At 54.2% G+C, this 18,920-nt stretch overlaps 1 protein-coding gene across 1 annotated transcript in view; it reads left to right on the top strand.

Annotated features, from left to right (window-relative positions):
* Positions 1–440: 440 nt before the first annotated feature.
* Pepd (peptidase D) overlaps positions 441–18,920 on the top strand; it is a 115,158-nt gene continuing 96,678 nt past the window's right edge. Inside the window, exons 1-3 of the mRNA XM_046447917.1 lie at positions 441–524; positions 9,202–9,385; positions 11,077–11,204. Of these exons, the coding sequence (XP_046303873.1) occupies positions 508–524; positions 9,202–9,385; positions 11,077–11,204 (329 nt within the window). The 5' untranslated portion in view covers positions 441–507. The remainder of the gene's footprint in view (positions 525–9,201; positions 9,386–11,076; positions 11,205–18,920) is intronic.

The following is an 18,920-nucleotide window of genomic DNA, read 5'->3' on the forward strand; positions in this document are numbered from 1 at the left end:
AGTTAAAACCCCTGCCCTTTATAAATTTCATTTTGAGATATGGTCTCTCTAAGTTGCCGAGGCTGGCCTCGAACTTGCTATCCTCCTCCCTCAGCCTCCGGAGTGGTCACTGAGATTACAGGTGTGCACTACCATTCTTGACGTCCTCCCAAGGTTTCTTTATTCAGATGAGTTCTTCCCGCGGGAGTGCTGGGAAGCCCGGTCCCGGGCTGAAGCAGAATCAAGGTGTGTACAGTCTCGGGTCACTTCCTCCCATCCTAGAAAGGGGTGGGAATATGCTCGGTCCAGCCTCGTACCTCGCCTGCAGCCGGAGGTTGGCGCTTCAATGCTCTCCATGGTCCAGCGCTCAGCCTCTGCGTCCAGCGGAGCCCCTACTCTGGAGGGGGCGGGGCAGAGGCGCCCAGGACACGCCCCTCCCGGGGACACGCCCCCGTCCCGCCCTCTACAGTGGGACCAGGCCGGGTTCAGCTGACGCCGTACTTCACGTGACGCGTGCGCCGAGTGAACATGGCGTCTGCTGCGAGGTGAGTGAGGCTCCTCTCCCTCGCTCCTGCCGGCCACGGAGAGGGGACCTCGGTGTTCCCCGCTGGACAGGGGGTGAGAGCCTCCGGGCTCGGCCGGGCTCCTCGTGTGGCAGCGGGCTGTGCGCTTCTTCCCGCCGACCCAGCGGCCGCGTTGGTGCCCGCAGCCCCCTGCACCCTCCCGCTGCTCACCTTACGCTGGGGCTCCCCTGGCTCCAGGCCTCAGCCGCACGCCTGTGGCGGCCTCACTGTGTGCGGCCAAGGTGGGCGCCCAGGTTGACGCGAGTGTCCATTGCCACGCCCCTCAGAGGGGAAGGTGGCCTGGCCCTGGCTGCCGGTCCCCAGGCGCTTCCCGAAGGGGCTAGTGTTTGAGGTGGGCGTGGAACCCCCTTTGCCAGAGGGGCGCTTCCCCCTTCTTTCGGGGCCCAGATGTCAGCTCCTCTTCCCTAACTACCTGTCATACTTTCGTAGGCCTGTGGCCTGATAAAATGTGGAGTTCATCAATGGTTCACGGTTCACAGGGGGTCTCACTGGCCCAGCCCCGTGCACACAGTAGGAGATCCATAATTCTTCAGAATGAAAGAAGAATTAGTTGTCCTAGCGGGGAGCATTGTCACCAAAGGGTTGGGGAGATTGTTCCAGATGAGGGAATATTTGAGCAAAGGTTAAGAGATAAAGACTGAGAGTTGAGGAGTGTCCTGGGGACAGGGAGGAGGGGTGCATCCCTGGGCTAGAGGGTGTGGTGGCCCAGCTGGCCTCTCCAGACTTTGTCCTGAGGGGTGGGAGAGGTTTTAATCTACTGGGATCTACTTTTTAAGGAGCTTGCTCCCCTGGTGGCTGTGATTTCAGTAGAAGGGGTTGTGGGTCTGGTGGCCCAGGGCACTAGGAAGGGTAGGGGTAGAAGGGAGCAGCATCTCAGATACCAGGGTGGGAACTGAGATCAGAATGGGGAAGCTAGTGGACAGAATGCATTTTGGGGGAGGTGGGGAGAACGACAGCACAGTAGGTTCTCAGTTGACCCTCAAGGTTGGGAAAACTTTGAATGTACAAATCAGACATTTAGTGGGCACCTGCTGTGTTCCAAGTACAGCACTTGGGCCGACACTTGGGTACTCACAGGCCACTGGGGTAGATGGACATACAGGGCTCTGTCATCTCTCTGCCTCAGGTCTTGGAGTGTGCTTTGGAGGGACATGGACTCTAAGGTCAGGGGAGAATATGGGAAGGCTTCATTCCCTGGATGATCTTTGTGTTAGGAGTTAAGCAATGAGACACTTCCCGTAGAGAACTTTGCAGACCAAAGTCCCAATTTGGTGTGAAGGAGTTCAGGATCAGAGCTTTGAACCCAGCCTGTGACTCTGTCTTAAGGAACAAAGTGAGCAGTAGGTGTAGTCTGGCATCTGCTGTGGGTTGGTTATCTCTCTGTTTGGGCTGGTCAGGTGGCTACAGGGAGTGCCAGGGGCTGCATTTTGGTAAGGGCTCCAGGCTGGTCTAAGGCCTGCTCCTCTTCTGAAGGTATAGAGGAGCCAAACTGGTGATTGGAACTGACTGAATACTGGAAGGAAGGGCTTTTGTAGCAGAACTGATTCTCTGGGTCATCACACAAGATGGATGAGGAGGTTAAAGCAGAATTGAGAGAAGTTTTGGAAAGGGTCACTGTTAGAAGGGAAACCTGACAGGTAGGGGAGCTTCCAGAGGCTAGGCAGGGCCTCCTTGGGAAGGGCCATCCCAAGCTGTACAGGGCTTCTCTTAGTGACTTTGAGCCTGAGGTTAAGCCCACTTGCTTCCCCAAGAGATTTGAGTATGTCCCCAGCAAAACCCCACTCCCAGCTGCAGTATTCACGGGACAGATCAGAGTATCATGCATAATGAGCCATTAAGTCATGGCCAGGGAGTTAGATTTGGTTGCTCATAGAGTCCTACCAGAGCCTGGGACTGGGGAGCTCCCTGAGAGTCCCATGTGACTGAGGTGTGCCACACATGAATTGGGGAACAGTGGAAGCCCTGCGTAGCATCTCAGGCTCACTTAGTAATTTAAGAGGCTCCTCTGGGAAGTGTTTCAGGGTAGGTACTACTCTGGCCTGCCTGGGCAGAGGCTTCTGTTTTAAGACAGAGGGTCTCACAGCCTCCTGAGGGTCAGCTGCACTCACCATTAATTCCTCCACGAAGAGGGCCCCCATCCAGTGGCACTTGGTGAGAGGCAACCCTGCCTTCTTGAGCCGGGCTTTGAGCTTTCTGTGGACAGAGTTGGGACCTTTCAGCTCCAGCCAGACCTGTCTGCATCTGCTCCCTCACGTGGCTTTTTCCATTCTCACTTCTTGGCCCCCTCCCCTTCTGGTCCTGGACCACCCCTGTCCTCTGACATGATTACAAGATTATTCACACACTTGCAGGCCCAGCTCAGATGGTTCCTCCTCCCAGAGACATTTCCTGGCCTCCTACTCAGAACTCAGGCTTCCTACTCAGAGCTCCAGAGGATCCAAGTTTTCCCGACTGGCAGGACCTGTTTCCTCACCCGCCCGTCATGACTGGGTGGGGGGTGGCTTCCTTTCCTGCCTCTCCTGGCATTCTAGGAGCCCCGGAACCCATTCAGCTTATATCCCCAGGGCCATCTGTGGACGCTCTGTGACTGGTGCTTGGTGAAATGTGCCACACACATGAAAGGGGCATTTACTCTAAATTAGTCCAGCATCCTGTCCTACTGTCTTGAGAGACACTTGGCAACTGAGGAAAGAAGTTGTGGGTGGAAGGGGGACCAAATTCCAAGGAGTGGGATGGATCTAGCTCTCATTCTTTAACTGAGAGACACCCAGGAACTGTTGCAGAGTCAAGGGAAGCAGCAGGTGAGTGCCCTGGGTGTGGCCCTGTTGGGCCACAGGCCACACTGAAGTCAGCATTCTTCTGGAGAGTATCTGGAGATGTTCTTGGTCAAAAGCCTGCCCCTCTGTCCCACCTTGCTCCGGAGTCAAGGCCTTGGGCGAGCACTGGGAGCTGCAGATGGTAGGTCTGTGGCAGCCAGGTTTGCCCTTGAGTGCCCCTTTGCTCTCCCCGACTTTTCCTAGACTTGGTTCTATTTCCACATAGGCCCTCTGTTGGTCCCTGTGTGTGCTTGACCCCCTCATCCTCCTTGGAGTGGAGGAAGTGGAGTGGGAATGCTCACCAGCTGCTTTGAGGCCCTCTCCAGCCAGGTGACCGCCGGCCTTGATGATGGTTAGGAGGCTTCCCAAGTCTCTACTCGATGCCTGGCCCTATGCCGGAGGCTGAGAGTTGAGAAGCTGGCTAGTTGTTGGCTGGCTTCTTACCGGGAGCTTAACAGTGTGGCCCTGTTGAGAAGTGACTTCACACTGTAGTGCAGGAGTCTTACCCTGGTTTGTGCTGTGGACCCCACGGGCATTGGTGAAACCTGTGCTCCTGCCAGTCTATTTTGTGTTGCTATAATAAAATACCCAAGATGTGGTACTTTTTAAAGTGAAGAGATTTATTTTGGTTCATAGTTCTGGAGGCTAGATCAGCTGACTGCATCTCTTGAGGGCCTCATGCTGCAGAGGCAGATAGCATCACACAGCAGGAGCACATGAGAGAATAGGAAGCTGTTTGTGGGGAAGAGAGGGGTCTTGTAGCAAAAGAACCAGCTGAGAAAGCTGAACTCATTTTATAATCATCTACTGCCACAGTAACTATTCCAGTCCTGCCAGGCCTGACCCATTCTGGGGAGACAGGTATCAGCCTCCTCTGAGGGTGGTACCCCACAGTGAATTAAGCACCTCCCAGTCAGCCCCACCTCTTAAAGGTTCCACTCCCTATTACGTGGGCGACCAGGTCTCTTATCACATGAACCTTTGGGGACAAACCATGGCAGTACCCTTCTTGGCCTAATATTTTTTAATTCATGAAATAATTACGGAGGATTACAAGGAATATCCATTATATGAAAATACACTTATCAAAATGTTAAATTTGCGATTGATCATATGTTTCTTTATTAACACATTCACTAATAAAAGCTAACAGCAGGTCTGATAACTACTTTGATTTTGACAGCAATACTGTGAATTGAAAGTGCCTGTGATTTCTGTGGGTGATAAATTCACATGCATTGCTGATTCTGAGTGATTAGTTGCTTACATCATTAGTTGGAAAAAAATGTAAATTTGTATTAGAAATTAAAGAATAAAGGTCTGACTTTTTCCCAAAAAGAGGATGAAGCCTCTAAATCCTATGTGTGACTCCCCAGGGGTCCACAGTCCTTAGGTCAGAACCTCACAGGTGGTCTTTGAGGGTAAAGGAGAGGGTGGCACTGATATGGGGACACAGATTTTATAGGACAGGGACAGTTATAGGGGCAATGACATCACCCTCCTTGGGGGTTGACCCATTGCCGGTTGCTCTGCTTTTGGCCCTGGGTTGCTTGCTGGCCCTTGGTGGCTGTCTGGTGGGGTTGGGGGGCTGTCCTGTAGGGCCAGAGGCTTGTCTGCTTGTTCTTGCCCCAGCTGCTCCTCTGGGGCATCCCTGTGTCCTTGACTGTTTGCAGTGAAGTGGGCCTTATTTGTCCTGGGTCTCGGGGATGACATGGCTTGTGCCTTTTAAATTCCAAGAGCCAGTTAATAAAAGCTCCAGCAGAAACCAGTTGGAGATATTTTATTAGTGCTGCTTTTGCTGAATTTGCAGGCAGAAGACACCTGCCTTGGCTGTGGGCCTGACCGTCTCTCTGGGGGTTTGGTTTATGCTGTGAGAAATCAAAGGGCATGTCTCTCTAAGCCTTGATTCCGGGGTGTCCTGCAGTAATTAGTGACTGTGGAACATTGCCCTGTAGTTCAGGCTGAGCTGCCCTCAGGCCCAGAGCCCTGGCCAGGTTGAGCTCATTCAGTCTGAGCCCTGTGGAAGTCATAAGTGCAGTCGTCCCTGAGTGTCCTAGGGGGATTGGTTCCTGGACGACCCCCCTCAAATACCAATATCTGCTGGTGCTCAAATCCCTTAAATATAACGGCCAATAAACCCCAGTGTGGGTGCCCCAAGGGATTTCGGCCTCTCCAAAGGATCTGACAAGAGGCCCAGCCCTTCTGAGCACCCCCCAGGTGGAGTGTGGTCACAGGCCAGGTGGAGGCAGCACCCCACATGCTTAAGGTGGAGACTGGTCAGAGGGAGGTGGAGCCGTGGGAGAAGAGGTGGCCCCTGTTGGACATGTTCAGCCAGTGGTGCTGTTGGGTGATGCTGGCTGAGGCCATCTGTAGCAGGGTCCCATCGTCATTGCCTCTGTGCTGACAGGGAGTCTGTAGAGATGAGTTTCTCCCCTGTGCCCACCCTGCACCGTGGCCTTTGCCCGATGAAGGAAAGGGTGTAGGAGGCTGTGGGGGACCCCTGTGCATGGATGTGACAGATACACTTTCACTTCCTGATAGCAGGGCCAGCTGGGACAGCCATGTTTACAAGCTGTCACCAAGTTCCCTTGGGCTGAGCATGACAGAGAAGCACCCTGGCATAGAGGAAGCCCTGGTCACTTGGGTCCACCCACCATCTGCTTATCCTGGGAGGAAGGACGGGCATGTGCCCAGGGAGGGTCTAGCCCTGTTGGTGTGTGTGGGTTGATCCTGACCCTTACACCCTTCCTGACCAGAAGGGAACCCAAGGGTTTGCTTCCTGCCCCGCTGGTGCTGATGTGGCACCTTTGATCTGCACAGCTTGGAGTGTGGCCTGGTGTTTCAGCTGTGAGTCGTACACTCAGCAGATCCTTACTGAGAGCTTGCTGTGTGTCACGCAGGGTGCTAGGCCCAGTATGCAGTAGTGACCAGAGCAGGCTTAGATCTGTGTCTCATGGGGCAAGTGGGCAGAGAGGACAGCGCCAGGGCACACACTGCTTTAGAGTAGAAGGCCAAGGATCAAGTCTGAAGCCAGGAGCCCGCTTAAGGGTGTTGGAAGATAGTTTAATGTAGGGACAGTTCTCAGAGCTGTGGGCAGGTGACGGGAACCTGGAAGGAAGAGGAGAGAAGCTGTTTAGTATTCTGGGAGGACTGCACCAGGGCTCAGGTGGCCTGGCCAGAGCTGTGGCCCCTGTGTGGAGGGACTGCCATAGGTCATTTAGTTTCATGGCCAGCCAGGGAGGAGCATGGGTGTAGGTTCTCTGTCCTTGTTATCCCCCATCTCTTATACCTCCTGTTGTCTTGGCCCACCTAGAGGCCAGAGGCAGGAGGCAGACTGTTAGGGCCGAGTCCATCTGGGCAGAGTGGGTGGGGGGGATCTGGAGGGAAACTTGCCCAGAGCAACATGGGGGTCAGCAGGACAAGTGTTGCAGGTTCAAAGAGGGAAACATGAGAAGACCTCGTTAGAAGGTGGCTCTGGGGCCAAGATCTACAAGAGGCACCACCTGCTTGTGTCCCTGGCAGGAGGGCCGGGTCCTCCGAGGGTCTCAGATGAGGTGCCCTGAGGCCTCTTCAAGGCCATGTTGCTGTGAGGGAAGGTTTCTCCCCAGGCAGAACCCTCTCTGCTTGCGCTAGCTCTGGGTTGTCCCTGCCTTCCTTGAGCACTGTCTCCTGGCTGAGAGTCTTTGGGGGCTCCCTCCCGCGTACCCCACCTCTGCCTAACCCCTCTCCACCCCGGTCACTCGTCTCTTCATACTTTGGTTTCCAGCTGGCCTGCTGACTCTGCCCTTCCTTCCCTCCTAATTTGTTGGACAGGTAGCCTTTGTCCCTCTCGTGGGACTTGGATCTCACCCAGCGAGCTAATGAATTCCTTAGTTATGATGCTGGAGAGGCGGAGGAGCAGGGGCTGGGGTTTGGGTGGATGACGAGGAGACGCTGCTCTGGGGAGAGGGAGGTGTTTCTGCAGAGGTGTGGACAGAGCGTGGACGAGAGTGGGCACCGCAGGAGAGCAGTCCCTAGCAGCAGCAGCAGCAGCAGCAAAGGACGGCGCCTTCCTGGTGTTGAGGGAGGGTAGAGGAGGCCCACATTGCAGGGGAGGAAACCTTTTCTTGACCTCCTCATCAGCAGGGAGTAGCCTGCTCCTTGTTCTGAGCCCACGAGGAGCTGGTGAGGGGCAGGGAGCTGGGACCAAGAGAATACCTGAGAGTTCCTTGCAGTGGTCCAGGTGGGAGGTGGTCCCCAACAGGTGAGGGGTCAGGTCCTGGGTGTGTGTGGATGCTAGAGCCCGTGGCTTTGCTGACCAGGGGCGGATGAGAGAGGAGATGAGGATGACTCTGCAACAGTCAGGCAGAGGTGCCCTCCTGGTGGCACCAGCAGGCAGGGTTGGGTCTGTTGTGTCTGCTGAGTTTAAGGTGACTGGGGTCTGAGATGCGGATCAAAAGGCCAGGGCTTTTGTGAATCTGGAGGGGGATGTTGCTGGGTGCATAAAGCCAAGGCACTGTGGGAAGGAGCCCAGTGAGGGAAAGGTCCAGAACCCAGCCCTGGGGCTCCAGCAGGACATTTGGCCACTGGGGAGGGAGGGAGGGAGGGAGGATGGAGTCAGTGTCATGGACACAGAGGCCTGGCGGGGACTGGGGACTAGTAGGGACTAGTGCAGATTCAGGAGTAGGGGGTCATCGTGTCCCCTGGGCTGTGTGTGGGGTACAGAGACCTGATGGGGTGGACCTGGGAGAGCAAGGGTTGTCAGACCATGGGTGGGGACATGGGCTGGGTGACTCTTTAGAGGATATTAAATGCGAAGGGAGGGCGAAGTAGACCGCCAGGGGACCAGGGGAGTCATTTTCTTTCTCTTTGTAGGACCCAAGGGGTTCCAATGTGCTCCACTGTGGCTGATGCTGAGGGGAAGCTGCTGCTGGAGTGCCCATGAGTAGCTAGGGGTGGGGGGGCCGTGCAGGTGGAGGAGAAGCCTCGGGGGTCCAGAGGCAGATGGGGGGTTTGAAGGGAGGATGCTGGGCACGAGTTGTGTCTTCTGGTGATCGGGGAATCCAGCAGGGCATGAGGAGCCCAAAGAGAGACACCTCCCAACCCTACCAGGCCCTGCTCTACCCACCCCTCGAGGGGCTCTCCTCAGTGATGTCCTTGTTGGTCCCTCTGCTGTTCGCGGGGTCTGTACCCCTGTGACTCCTGCTCACAGAGTCATCTTGTCCTGGTTTTTCCTCAGACACTCAGCTCAGAGTGCCGTGTGTGTGTGTGTGTGTGTGTGTGTGTGTGAGAGAGAGAGAGAGAGAGAGAGAGAGAGAGAGAAAGAGAGCGAGCGCTAAGAGGGTTGGGGTATGAGTGTTGTTGGGGTGGGGACAGCAAACCCAGGCTGTGGGTCAAAGGCTTGAGGAGAATGGGACAGAAGGCTGGGAACACGGTCAGATGCCAGTGTTGTCTGGGTCAGATCTTGTTTCACACTGGCCACCATCACGGGAAGCTCTAAGCAGACGTGGAGCTCCTGGGAACGATCCTGGAGAGTGATCGTTGTTGCGTGACATCTCTGAGCACTGCAGGCTGTCCCTCCGTGGCCTCACCCTTGCACCCCTGAGCAGATCAGCTGTCCCTCAAGCCCATGGTAGGCCAGGCCTTCAGAGACAGCAGGGCAGGGTGGATGATGAGCCCTGTGGCCCTCGGGCGGCCCAGCGAGTGACCATCTCCGAGCCACAGCAGTGGAGCTCTGACTGGCTTGCCGAGGCTGGTGGGTCCCCCACAGTCTCAGACCTTGGGCGGTGGGACCCTTGGAGGTGCTGATGTGCCTGTGTGCTCATGTGCTTATGTCTCTGCAGCCCTTCTTTTTCCCTGGGGAATGAGACCCTGAAGGTCCCGCTGGCACTCTTCGCGCTGAACCGGCGGCGCCTGTGTGAGCGTTTGAAGAAGAACGTGGCCGTGGAGCCCGGCTCGGCTGTGCTGCTGCAGGGCGGTGAGGAAACGCAGCGCTACTGCACCGACACTGGCGTCATCTTCCGCCAGGTGAGTCTCCAGGGCTGCCCGGGAGGTGCAGGGTAGTGGAGGGGGCAGGGAGTCCATGCTGAGGGGTTCAATGTCCAGAGCTGTCACCAGCCAGGCTCAGTTCCCTCAGGCCAATGTACAGAAAAGTGATGTTCCTGGGAGCCAGCAGGCCAGCTTCGTGGAGGGGGAGCTACTGGGGTGGGCCCCAAAGGCCAGGTGAATTCGGACAGGTGAGGGCTAGTGTGCACAGGGGTGGGCGAGCAGAGGGTGGGCTGGGTGTGTTCCTGCGGTTGGACGCCATCTGCACTGAGGAGGACCCAGAGGGGATGTGTGATTGGGCTGCTTGTCTGAGCAGGAGTCAGAGCCTGGCTTTCATCCTGGCTTGGCCAGTGCTGAGCCTCCCTGGTTTCCTCTGCTGGAAAGTGGTCTGGGAACTCCTTTGGTTCTGGAGCCCCGTGTTGTCCTATCTGGATGTGGTGGCCTCAGCTGAGAATAGCTGGCAGCATTCAGTCCCCAGGAACAAGGACCCTTGCTCATGAAGCCAGGAGACCCTGGGCTGAGCTCACGCCTGTTGGTCCTAGCATTATACCCACTTTACAGATGAAGAAACTGAGGCTCAAGAAGGGTAATAACTTGTTAGGAGATGAAGCTGGGATTAGAACCCTGTCTTTGGACTCCATGTCTAGTGCTCTTTTTCTCCCTGCTGCCAGGCCCAACTACAGTGGGAATTCCAGAATCTCCCTGGGGACAGAAAGCCTAGGGGACCTGGGCCAGCATCCACATCAGTGGTGGGACAGGGAATGTGAGGAGTTGCTGAGGTGGAGAGAAGTAGCAAGGCCTGGCCTCCGCAGGTAGACCATGTCTGTCCTGGCAGGGCACAGACAGGCTGAGATCCTCTGCTAAGGGTGATTGGAGAGGTTTTTGTTTGTTTGTTTTTTGTTTTTTTATTTTTTATGGAAAGCCCCTCCTGTCCCAAGGGTCCTTTCCCTCTGCCCCATTGTTTCTGCAGCTGCAAGACTACAATCTCCAGCTGCCAGCAACATGGGGCCCTAATTTTTTTTTTTTTTTGGACCAGGCTTGATGCTTCTTAAAGTTTACATTCTCGTGGTTTAAAGATCAGTTTCCTAAATTCACCTGTGGGCTCTCTTACTGACGTTTGGCTGGGTAAATCTCAAAAGAGCTCCTCCTACACATCGTACCTTGATGACGTTGTTTGAGCTCAGTGCTTGTTGCTAAACACTGAAGTCATCAGCTGCCCCGGGGGGTGGTTGGGGGAAGTAAGCTGTTCTAAATGAGGGAATCCATTTTGGTGTAGATGTCTGGCCTGGGTGTCTGAATCGAGCTGGAATTGTGGGGCTGTTGGGCACTGTGTCTCAACCCTGCTATGTTCTTGGGGAATGTGGGTGGGGGCCTGGGGGCACAGGAAGGCTGGGGCACACACACAAAACACGCATCATTGGAGAGGCCTGGAGCAGGCTTGGAGGAGCCACCGGGCTGCCCTTGCCAAGCCATGGCAGGGTGAGATGGGAAGCCTGCAGCCAGAGCAGAGGTGGGAGGGCTGTGTGGGGTTGGGGGTCAGTTTCCAAGAGCATGAGGGCACTGGTCTGTTTCCTGGAAAGAAGGCCCTGTTTGCTGCTCGCCTCCCCCTCCCCCCCTTACCTCTTGTTTCTGTCCTGATCACTGGGTAACCAGGCTCCTTATTCCATCCACAGGAGTCCTTCTTTCACTGGGCATTTGGTGTCCTCGAGCCAGGCTGCTATGGCGTCATCAATGTTGACACTGGGAAATCCACTCTCTTTGTGCCCAGGCTTCCTCCCAGCTATGCCACCTGGATGGGAAAGTAAGGAGTGGTCTCTGCCATGTTACCATGGTTGCTGACCACTGGGTGGCTGGGGGTGGCAATGGGGGTGGGAGTACAGGTTGGGCCAGTGGGTGGCTAGGAGGCACAGTAACAAGAGGAGAGGTTGGTGGTAAGAGAGGGCCCTTTGATGGCATGCTCTGTGCTAGCAACTTGTGCCTTGGTTGGGAAGAGACACCTGAGTATGGTGGCTATATTAATCTTGAAATCAAGGATTCTCAGCTTAGTTAAAATGCCCAAGGTTTTGGCCCCAGTGGGTGGGTGGTCACATCCACTTGGCCTTGCTGGGGGTGGTGTGGGCCTGCATATGCCCAAGTGGTAGATTTGGTTTGGATCAGGGAGAGCAGTCTGGGGCCCATCACCGTCATGAGGGGACATTACTCCTTCCTGTATCTGGCCGCAGATGAGCCTGTCCTTCACTGGCCTATCTCTGAGATAGGGTGAGACCTTAGAGCTGTCCTGTGTCACAGGTGTGGGGTCAGAGACTGGGCCTTGTCCCCCAGGAGAAGTTGCCCCTCCCCCATCCTCCATAGTGCCTGCCAGCTCCAGGGCCTCTAGAGAGTTGTCCCTGCCTCTCGCAGGCACTGAGGCAGAAGCTGTGCTTAACCAGGGATGTTTGAGGTGATCAGAGGATCCTGCTAAATGCTCCCCGCCTTCCAGCCTGTCATTTCTGCCTGGAGAGTGATTATTCTTGGCTAATGTGTAAATTGCAGCCTTTGCTGCCTAGTGCCCCAGAACGCTCATTACCAGGTGGGCTGGTAAGTCAACGGCTGGTTTGAATGACAAGGCACTTGGCTGCTGCAGGGACTCTGGGCTTTTCGCAGAGGGCAAGGCCATTGCAGGGCTTGCCTGGACTTCCTCTGCTTTGTGGTCTCCCCTCCCCTTCACAGGCTCTTTAGTGCAGACTCCACAGCCTCCCTTGCTGGCCCTGGCATGTAGCTCTTGTGCTGTCTTGGAGTTGGGTGGCCAGGCCCACAAACTGGCATCAGTTCTACTCTGAGGATCCCAGCCTGGCTCTGGGCTTTCAGCTTTGCCATGACGACTCAGCTTCAGGCAGAATTGGCAATAGAAGAGAAGCCGGCTCTGTTTCTCCTGGGGGATATTTTCCTGGCGTAGCTCTTGAGAAGGAGGGCGGGGAGTGGACACTCCCCATCAAGTTGGCCTTTGGTGTGAATGGCTGCACTGTCATGGAGAGGCCTTACCTGATCACTGCCTTCCCATTCTGACCTCAGTTATTGTCTACTTGTATTCCATTTGTGGCTGAATCCTTGCGAATGCCCATTTATAGAGGAAACTGGCCCAGTGTGGGGGGACAACCTGTGCAGGTCCCATGACCTGGAGCCGAAGTTGGGAGCTAATGTTGTCAGTGGTTCAGTGTAGTGTCCATGTGGAGGTCATGGGGCTGGTGAATAGGTCTGGTCACTGTTTGGGGCTCCAGTTCCTTCCTGCAAAATAATAGTGGTGCTGCTCATGAGATGCCACCTGGGCTGTCGTTACAGTGGTGGCCACTGTGGGGATGGTTATATTTTTGACACTGACATGAGGCAGTAATGATGGGGTAGATTGTAATGTCCAGAATTGACTGCAGCAACGTTTCTGGCAATTTGCTATCTAAAAGTGGAATCTGTTTTCCCTGACCCTGGTCAGGATTCCCTGACCATCTTGGTGCTTAGAAGTGGTGGTGTCATTGTGCAACTTGAGAGGCTAGATGTCAAATGCAGTGGTAAGTTCACCCATGGAAGCGAGTCTTCCTGCGGAGGTCTAGATGTCCTAGGTGTGGTGGAGCAGAGCTTAGGCATACTCTCTGGGCTCCAAGTGCCTGACCTAGAAAATCCATGAACATGATAAATGGTTTTCTGTTCCACCGACTGTCAGGGTAGTTTGTTACCCAACCCTAGCACCCAGAACAACCTTGTTGAAGAGTTTAGATCTGGTCCCTGTAAGAGGATCCTTGCAGATTTTTTCACCCCAAGGTGGTCACAGGAGCAGAGTTGTGGCCTTAGCCCTTCTTTGTGAGTCACATCTGAGTAGTAGCTGGGGCCCCTGTGCTGAGCGTCCCGTGGCTCTGGGTGGCACCTGCAGTTTTCACCTGGCTGCCCTCTTAGCCTTTTTGTGGTCCTGCCTCTTGGCTCAGAAATTGCTGAGAGCTCACTGCTCAGAGAGTTAGCTCGGCTCTCAGACCAAATGCCTCTGTCTGTGAGTTGTGGGGAGAGACTGTGGTAAGAAAGACAGCTTCCAGAAGGTTCTGATCAGGGCGTCTGTAGGGCCTCACCTGGGGTTTCTGAATCAAGAGGAGGAGGGGCTCTGAGAATGTCTCTTCTGCCTATTTACTTCTTTTTATGAAGAACTGGCTCTAGCAAGAAGTCAGAGGGTGCTTGTCCATGGGTTGAGTGTGGGCATCTTCTGGGGCTGTGGGAGGAGGGACCTGGTCCTACCTTAGGACCACTATCCAGTGGCTAAACCTGAGCGAATTTCAACATGTCTCCTCGCATCCACCCTGTGCACTTGACTTGAGGGTTTAAAACCCAGTATCCTATTGGTCAGGGAACAGCAGTTAGCAGCTGGCTTTTCTGGAGCATACAGGAATAATATTCTATGCTTTGGCCACAGCTGGGTTTCAGAGAAGCTGTTAGAAGTCTCCTTTAGTCTGCCACTGCTTTGCCTTGCCCTCTCATTGTCTAGGACAGGCAGATAGCCTTGGGTGACCTTGAGGGTTCAGGCAGGTCTGTAGGGTGGTCCTCCCTGGTGGAAAAGTCTTCATGTGTAGGCTGGACAGGCTTGCTGGGCAGCCTTGGTCCCAAGGGGAATTCCCACACCTGAGTAGATCTTTGTCTCCTGCAGCCCTGGCTTCCTGCCATGGCCACTCCCAGCAGGCCTTTCCCTTTCTCTGTTCTGTGATGACCCTCTCTTAGTCCCCCGTCTCGAACCTTTGGGAGAGAAGGCGTGGTTATAATGGGGCAGCGACAAAGGGGCTGGTTGTTCAGGCTGGTGTTGGGGGTCGGCCAGATCTGATGTGTGTGGCTGCTTCCAGACACTTCTATAATCAATAGGGCACCGGGAACGAGCTCATGGGATTACCTGGCCTTTGCAATCAAAACCCACCAGACTGAACATTTGACCTTCAGCTCCTCAGCTTCCTTCGGAGTCTCTATCTGATGACTTTTGAAAATCCATCTGGCAGATACTGCAATCCAAAGTCACCCAGGGAAACAACACCCCCGTCTGCAGGATCTGCCGCTTCCTGCATTCGCTGTCTAGGCTGCTGTCAGGGTTGCAGACACCCAGGGGGCTGTGAGCAGCCTGGAGCCTGCCTGTGCCTTACCCTAGGCCTTTTTTGGAGCAGGAGAGTGGTAGTTTTAAACTCATTTTTATTTGCAGCCTTTGTTCATGAAATTGTGTTGTCTTTTTGATGTAAGGGTGTTCATCAAAATAGTTCATCAGAATCAGGCTTAGCTGATGGCAGCGTTGGTTTTGGGGTGTCTGGGGTCCTCAGAACAGGAAATTACTTCTGTAATTTAACACCCTGGGAAGACACAGGGCCCATAGAGGGTGAACAACTTTGGACCAAGGTAGGGACCCTCCTGGAACCTCTGAAAAACCCAATCTGTAGGATGAGAGACAGTGTGTCGAGCTTGAGTTTGTAGGTAGTGGGTGCTCATCCTCCTGAATACCTGTCTGGGCCTCAGGCTGCCCAGAAGAGTGGCAGGTGAGTTTCTCTAGGGCTGAGGACCTGAGACTCTGCGCCTGATTTCTTTTGGTGTAGGAAGTGATATATGGGTGTGTGTGTGTGTGTGTGTGTGTGTGTGTGTGTGTGTGTGGTGTGATGCATGTGGAGTGTTTGTGACATGGGTGTGTGTGTGTGATGTGTTTGGTGTTTTCATGGCACAGCTCCTCATGCACACATCTTGGGTCATGAGGACAGAGCTTCCTCAACCTCTCTCTGGCCTCACCCCAGCTCCTTCTATTATCAGAGGTATGTGCGGGGCCATCTTCCAGGGGCACAGGCCTTACCGAGAAGGGGCTGGTGGGGTTCCTTTGGCTTTTCATGGGCTGCTCGTAGATCCTCCCAGCACCTAGTCTCCGGGGCTGTGCTGACCCCCTGGCAAGCCTGTCTTAATCACCTGTGCTTACCCCCTCTCTCTCTGCTGGGCCTCTCTGAGCTGAGCATCTCACAGGAAGCGCTGCCGATGCACCGGCTCGCCTGCGGGAGAGGTCTCTAGGATCACACGCCCGCATTGCTCTGGAGGGGGCTGCTTTTCTCTTTGACAACCTAATGAAATCTTGAAATGGTTGCCGACTTCCACTCAGGAGCAAGTGCCGCTGCGTTCTGCTGTGAACGGAATGAAGGGCAGCGGCATTGTTTGGAGCTGAAGGCAGGCTCTGGCCGCTGGAAATTGATGGTGACTGCTGTAATTTGGCCCTATTACTTATTCATTAACTGTATGCAGGTGGTCAGCTAGCCGCCAAGACCTGCTCTTTGAAATTTCATTTTCCAAGGGGCTCCATCGTGTCTGCATTGTGTGACATTAATTTAATGTCTCCTTCCCACCCGAGGCCTTGCGCGGGGTGTTGGCGCTCACTGCACAGTAAGCAGATATCAGCTCTGACTCTGGGCTCCTGCTGGGGCCCAGCTGCTAGCAGAGCAGGCCTGCATTGGCCAGGTCCCTGGGCGTGGGCCCCCTCTGAAGGATGAGAATCCATTGAGTGAGAGGACTTCTCTTTTTGCAAAAGCTTCCTTTGCACTTGAACGAAAAATATTGCACCGGAAGCCTCAGCTTCCCTCCAGACCCATCCTTTCCTAGTCCAATTTTTTTTTCTTCAAATTTGCCATGTGATGGGGCCTGGAATGAGTTATTTTCTGGATCCCCGACTCTAGGTGGGACAGGGTGTAGAACCTCCAAGTGGGTATCTCCCGCTCTGGCCAGCCTGGCCCTCAGTGGGTTCAGAGCCACTCAGTGACCTCTCCAGTGGGTTCAGAGCCACTCAGTGACCTCTCCAGCCAGCTTGGCAGGGTTCCGTGGACATGCTACTCCTGTTCCCATCAACCTGCCAAATCATGGCTGCCAAGCGTTCTGATGACTGGTGTGACATGGTAGCCTGGCATGCATATTGCTTTAGGTGACATTTAAATGATTTTTACTATAATTAATTCCAAAACATGAAAAAATAAGTACTATTCAAACTTAATTATTTCTGCCCTTTGACAAGAATTAAGTGCACGGTGCCAGACACAATGCTTATAAATCTTCAGGTCTTAATTGTCAAATAAAGAATCAGGCCTGTTGCTAGGGAGGCCCTTTTTGTCTCATTGGCATCACTGAGGAGGGCAAGCACTGATTGGGCAAAGGGCATTTGGTGGGTCTGGCGCCTATGCCCGCTTCTTCCTGATATTGGGGTGGCAGTAGCAGGCTCTCCTGTGGGCCAGCTTCCTGTGCTTCAGCTCAGCTTCCATGATCAGTGAGTGGAAGGGCTATGGCCACCAAGAAGGAGTGGATAGGTGAGCACATCCCCTGGGGTCACCCACAGGTCTCAGCTCCCTTAGTTCACCTCCCCTTTGCTGGTACCTCTTTTGGTTTCCTGCTGTTAAATCCTTGACCTCAGGCTTACTGGCTGGAGACCTCCCCATGAGGACTAACTGACAAGACTCTTGGGTTGGAAGGGCAGGTGGCTTCCTTCAGCAGGATGGTTCCAGTGAGGTGGGAGGATTTAGGACTCCTACTGGAGTGGAGATGGAAAGGCCAGGTGCCTACCTACACGTAGCCGAGATGCCTCTCTGTAGGAGCCATGGAGGCTGGCTTTGAAGTCAGATCCGATGAACTTTATGAATCCATTGGGAATTTGCCCTCCATGCCTCTTATCACTGGAGGTAATGAAGTGAAAGGGGCCAGAGTTGGGCAGAGTCGGGGACTTGCTGAGGATGCAGGCATGTGTTGTGGAGCTGGCAATCACAGTGGATATGGTCAAGACACCCACAACCACCGGTCCTGGGGATTGAACCCAGGGGTGCTCAATCACTGAGCTACCTCCCCAGTCCTTTTTATTGTATTTTGAAATAGGGTCTTGATAAATTGGCTGAAGCTGGCCTTGAACTTGTGATCCTCCTGCCTTAGCCTCTCGAATTGCTGGGATTACAGGCGTGCACCACGCTCCAGCAACACATTTTGCTGATGGCCCTGCCTCTTGCTTTTCTGGTTCTTGTTTTTGTGCCACTTGCAAGGTCAACTACTTGCCAAGAGAGTCGCTGCTCAGTAGCGAAGGACCTGACAGTTCTCTAAGCCAGCCTGCAGCTGGGACCTCCAGAATCCTGCTGGGGGGTACTTGTCATCCATTTCTGCCTGGAGCTGCTTGGGGCCATGCTAATGGAGGTGTCAGACCTTGGCCATTTAAACTTTTGAGTCCTGTCTCAAACATGGAAGTTAATGTGATTGAATTGTGCAAATTTAATTAACAGTAAGAGCTTGATACCCAGTGATCACATCTGAAGGGCCGAAAGGGAGGAAAAGCTGAGGGCATTCTGGGCTGTGGTGAGCAGCCGACCACACTGAAACCAGACTCTGGACCCTGAGGTGGGCTTTCTGCCTGACCCAGCTCACCCTGAGTGCCTGTGAGCTCCCTGCTGCTGCTCCCACAGCCCACCACTGTGCCCTAGGTCCTGTGGCCTACCCTCTTGGCAGTCAGTTCCTGAGGATTGTTCTTGTGGAGAGGGAAGTGGTGGAGGGCCAGGGAGAGCTGTGGGATTCTGGTTTTTGGTCATTCATGTCACACAGGCCTTGGATGTAGGAGTCTTTAAGGATTCATTCTGAGTGCTGAAGTTCAGTGCCTCCCCTGTTTCATCTGGGACTCCCTAGATACCCTCTTATCATATAACCCCTGAGGGCCCAGGAAGCAGAATCCGGAAACCATCTGCTGTGCTTTGTCTGAGGCCAGTGTAGGGTGTGACACCTGCTGATGACAATGCTGTGAGACCACAGGTAGCCTGGCAGGGCAAGGATGGAGGTGACTGCTGGGTTTCTGTTCTCCCGACTAAAAGGCTCAGGGATTACTCCAGTTGAACTGGGCTGACTGGGCTGTGCAAAATAACCACACAAGAGACACAAATATCTTTTTCTTTGGGGTCGCTGTGTCGGCACCTCTGACCTTAAGGGTCCGCAGGAAGAGAGAGAGAGCGAGAGCACACGCTGACCCCTTTTTTTGAGGAGAAGCTGTTCAAATGAGGCAAGGGGTCAGGTTTCATGGGGCTGAATCTATCTTCATGATGTCCACCATCAGCAGGTTGACTGACATCTGGGTAGGCCACACCCAAGGGCACAGTAAGAGAGGGGGACACACACAAGGCACTTCCATGGAAGATTTTATCCTAAACCAGGCAAGGAGTTATATTTCAAAGGAACAGGTGAGCATAGCTTCACCCAAGGGGCTGTAGGAAGACACACCCATGCACGAGACACCAACTCTCAAACCCAAGAAAGGGGGGGAAAGCTCTGCCATATTTCTGTGACTGAGCGCCTCAGCACCCAGCCGGGGAGTGTGACTCAGTCATGTGCAAGTGGTCTCCCACAGGTGACTCCTTGTGATGACATTGCTGCCAGGGGGGATGGCGTGGATGGTGTGAGCGTGCGTCATTGGACTTGGCTGGCGCTGGCCTTCCCCCATGTAGTTAGTGTTCCTCCATATGTAAGTTCTGTCACCAGCAGTGAC

Source organism: Marmota monax, unplaced genomic scaffold, assembly GCF_021218885.2.
Source record: "Marmota monax isolate L192 unplaced genomic scaffold, Marmota_monax_Labrador192_F-V1.1 WCK01_AAM20220418_F8-fsc00101, whole genome shotgun sequence".
NCBI lineage: Eukaryota > Metazoa > Chordata > Mammalia > Rodentia > Sciuridae > Marmota > Marmota monax.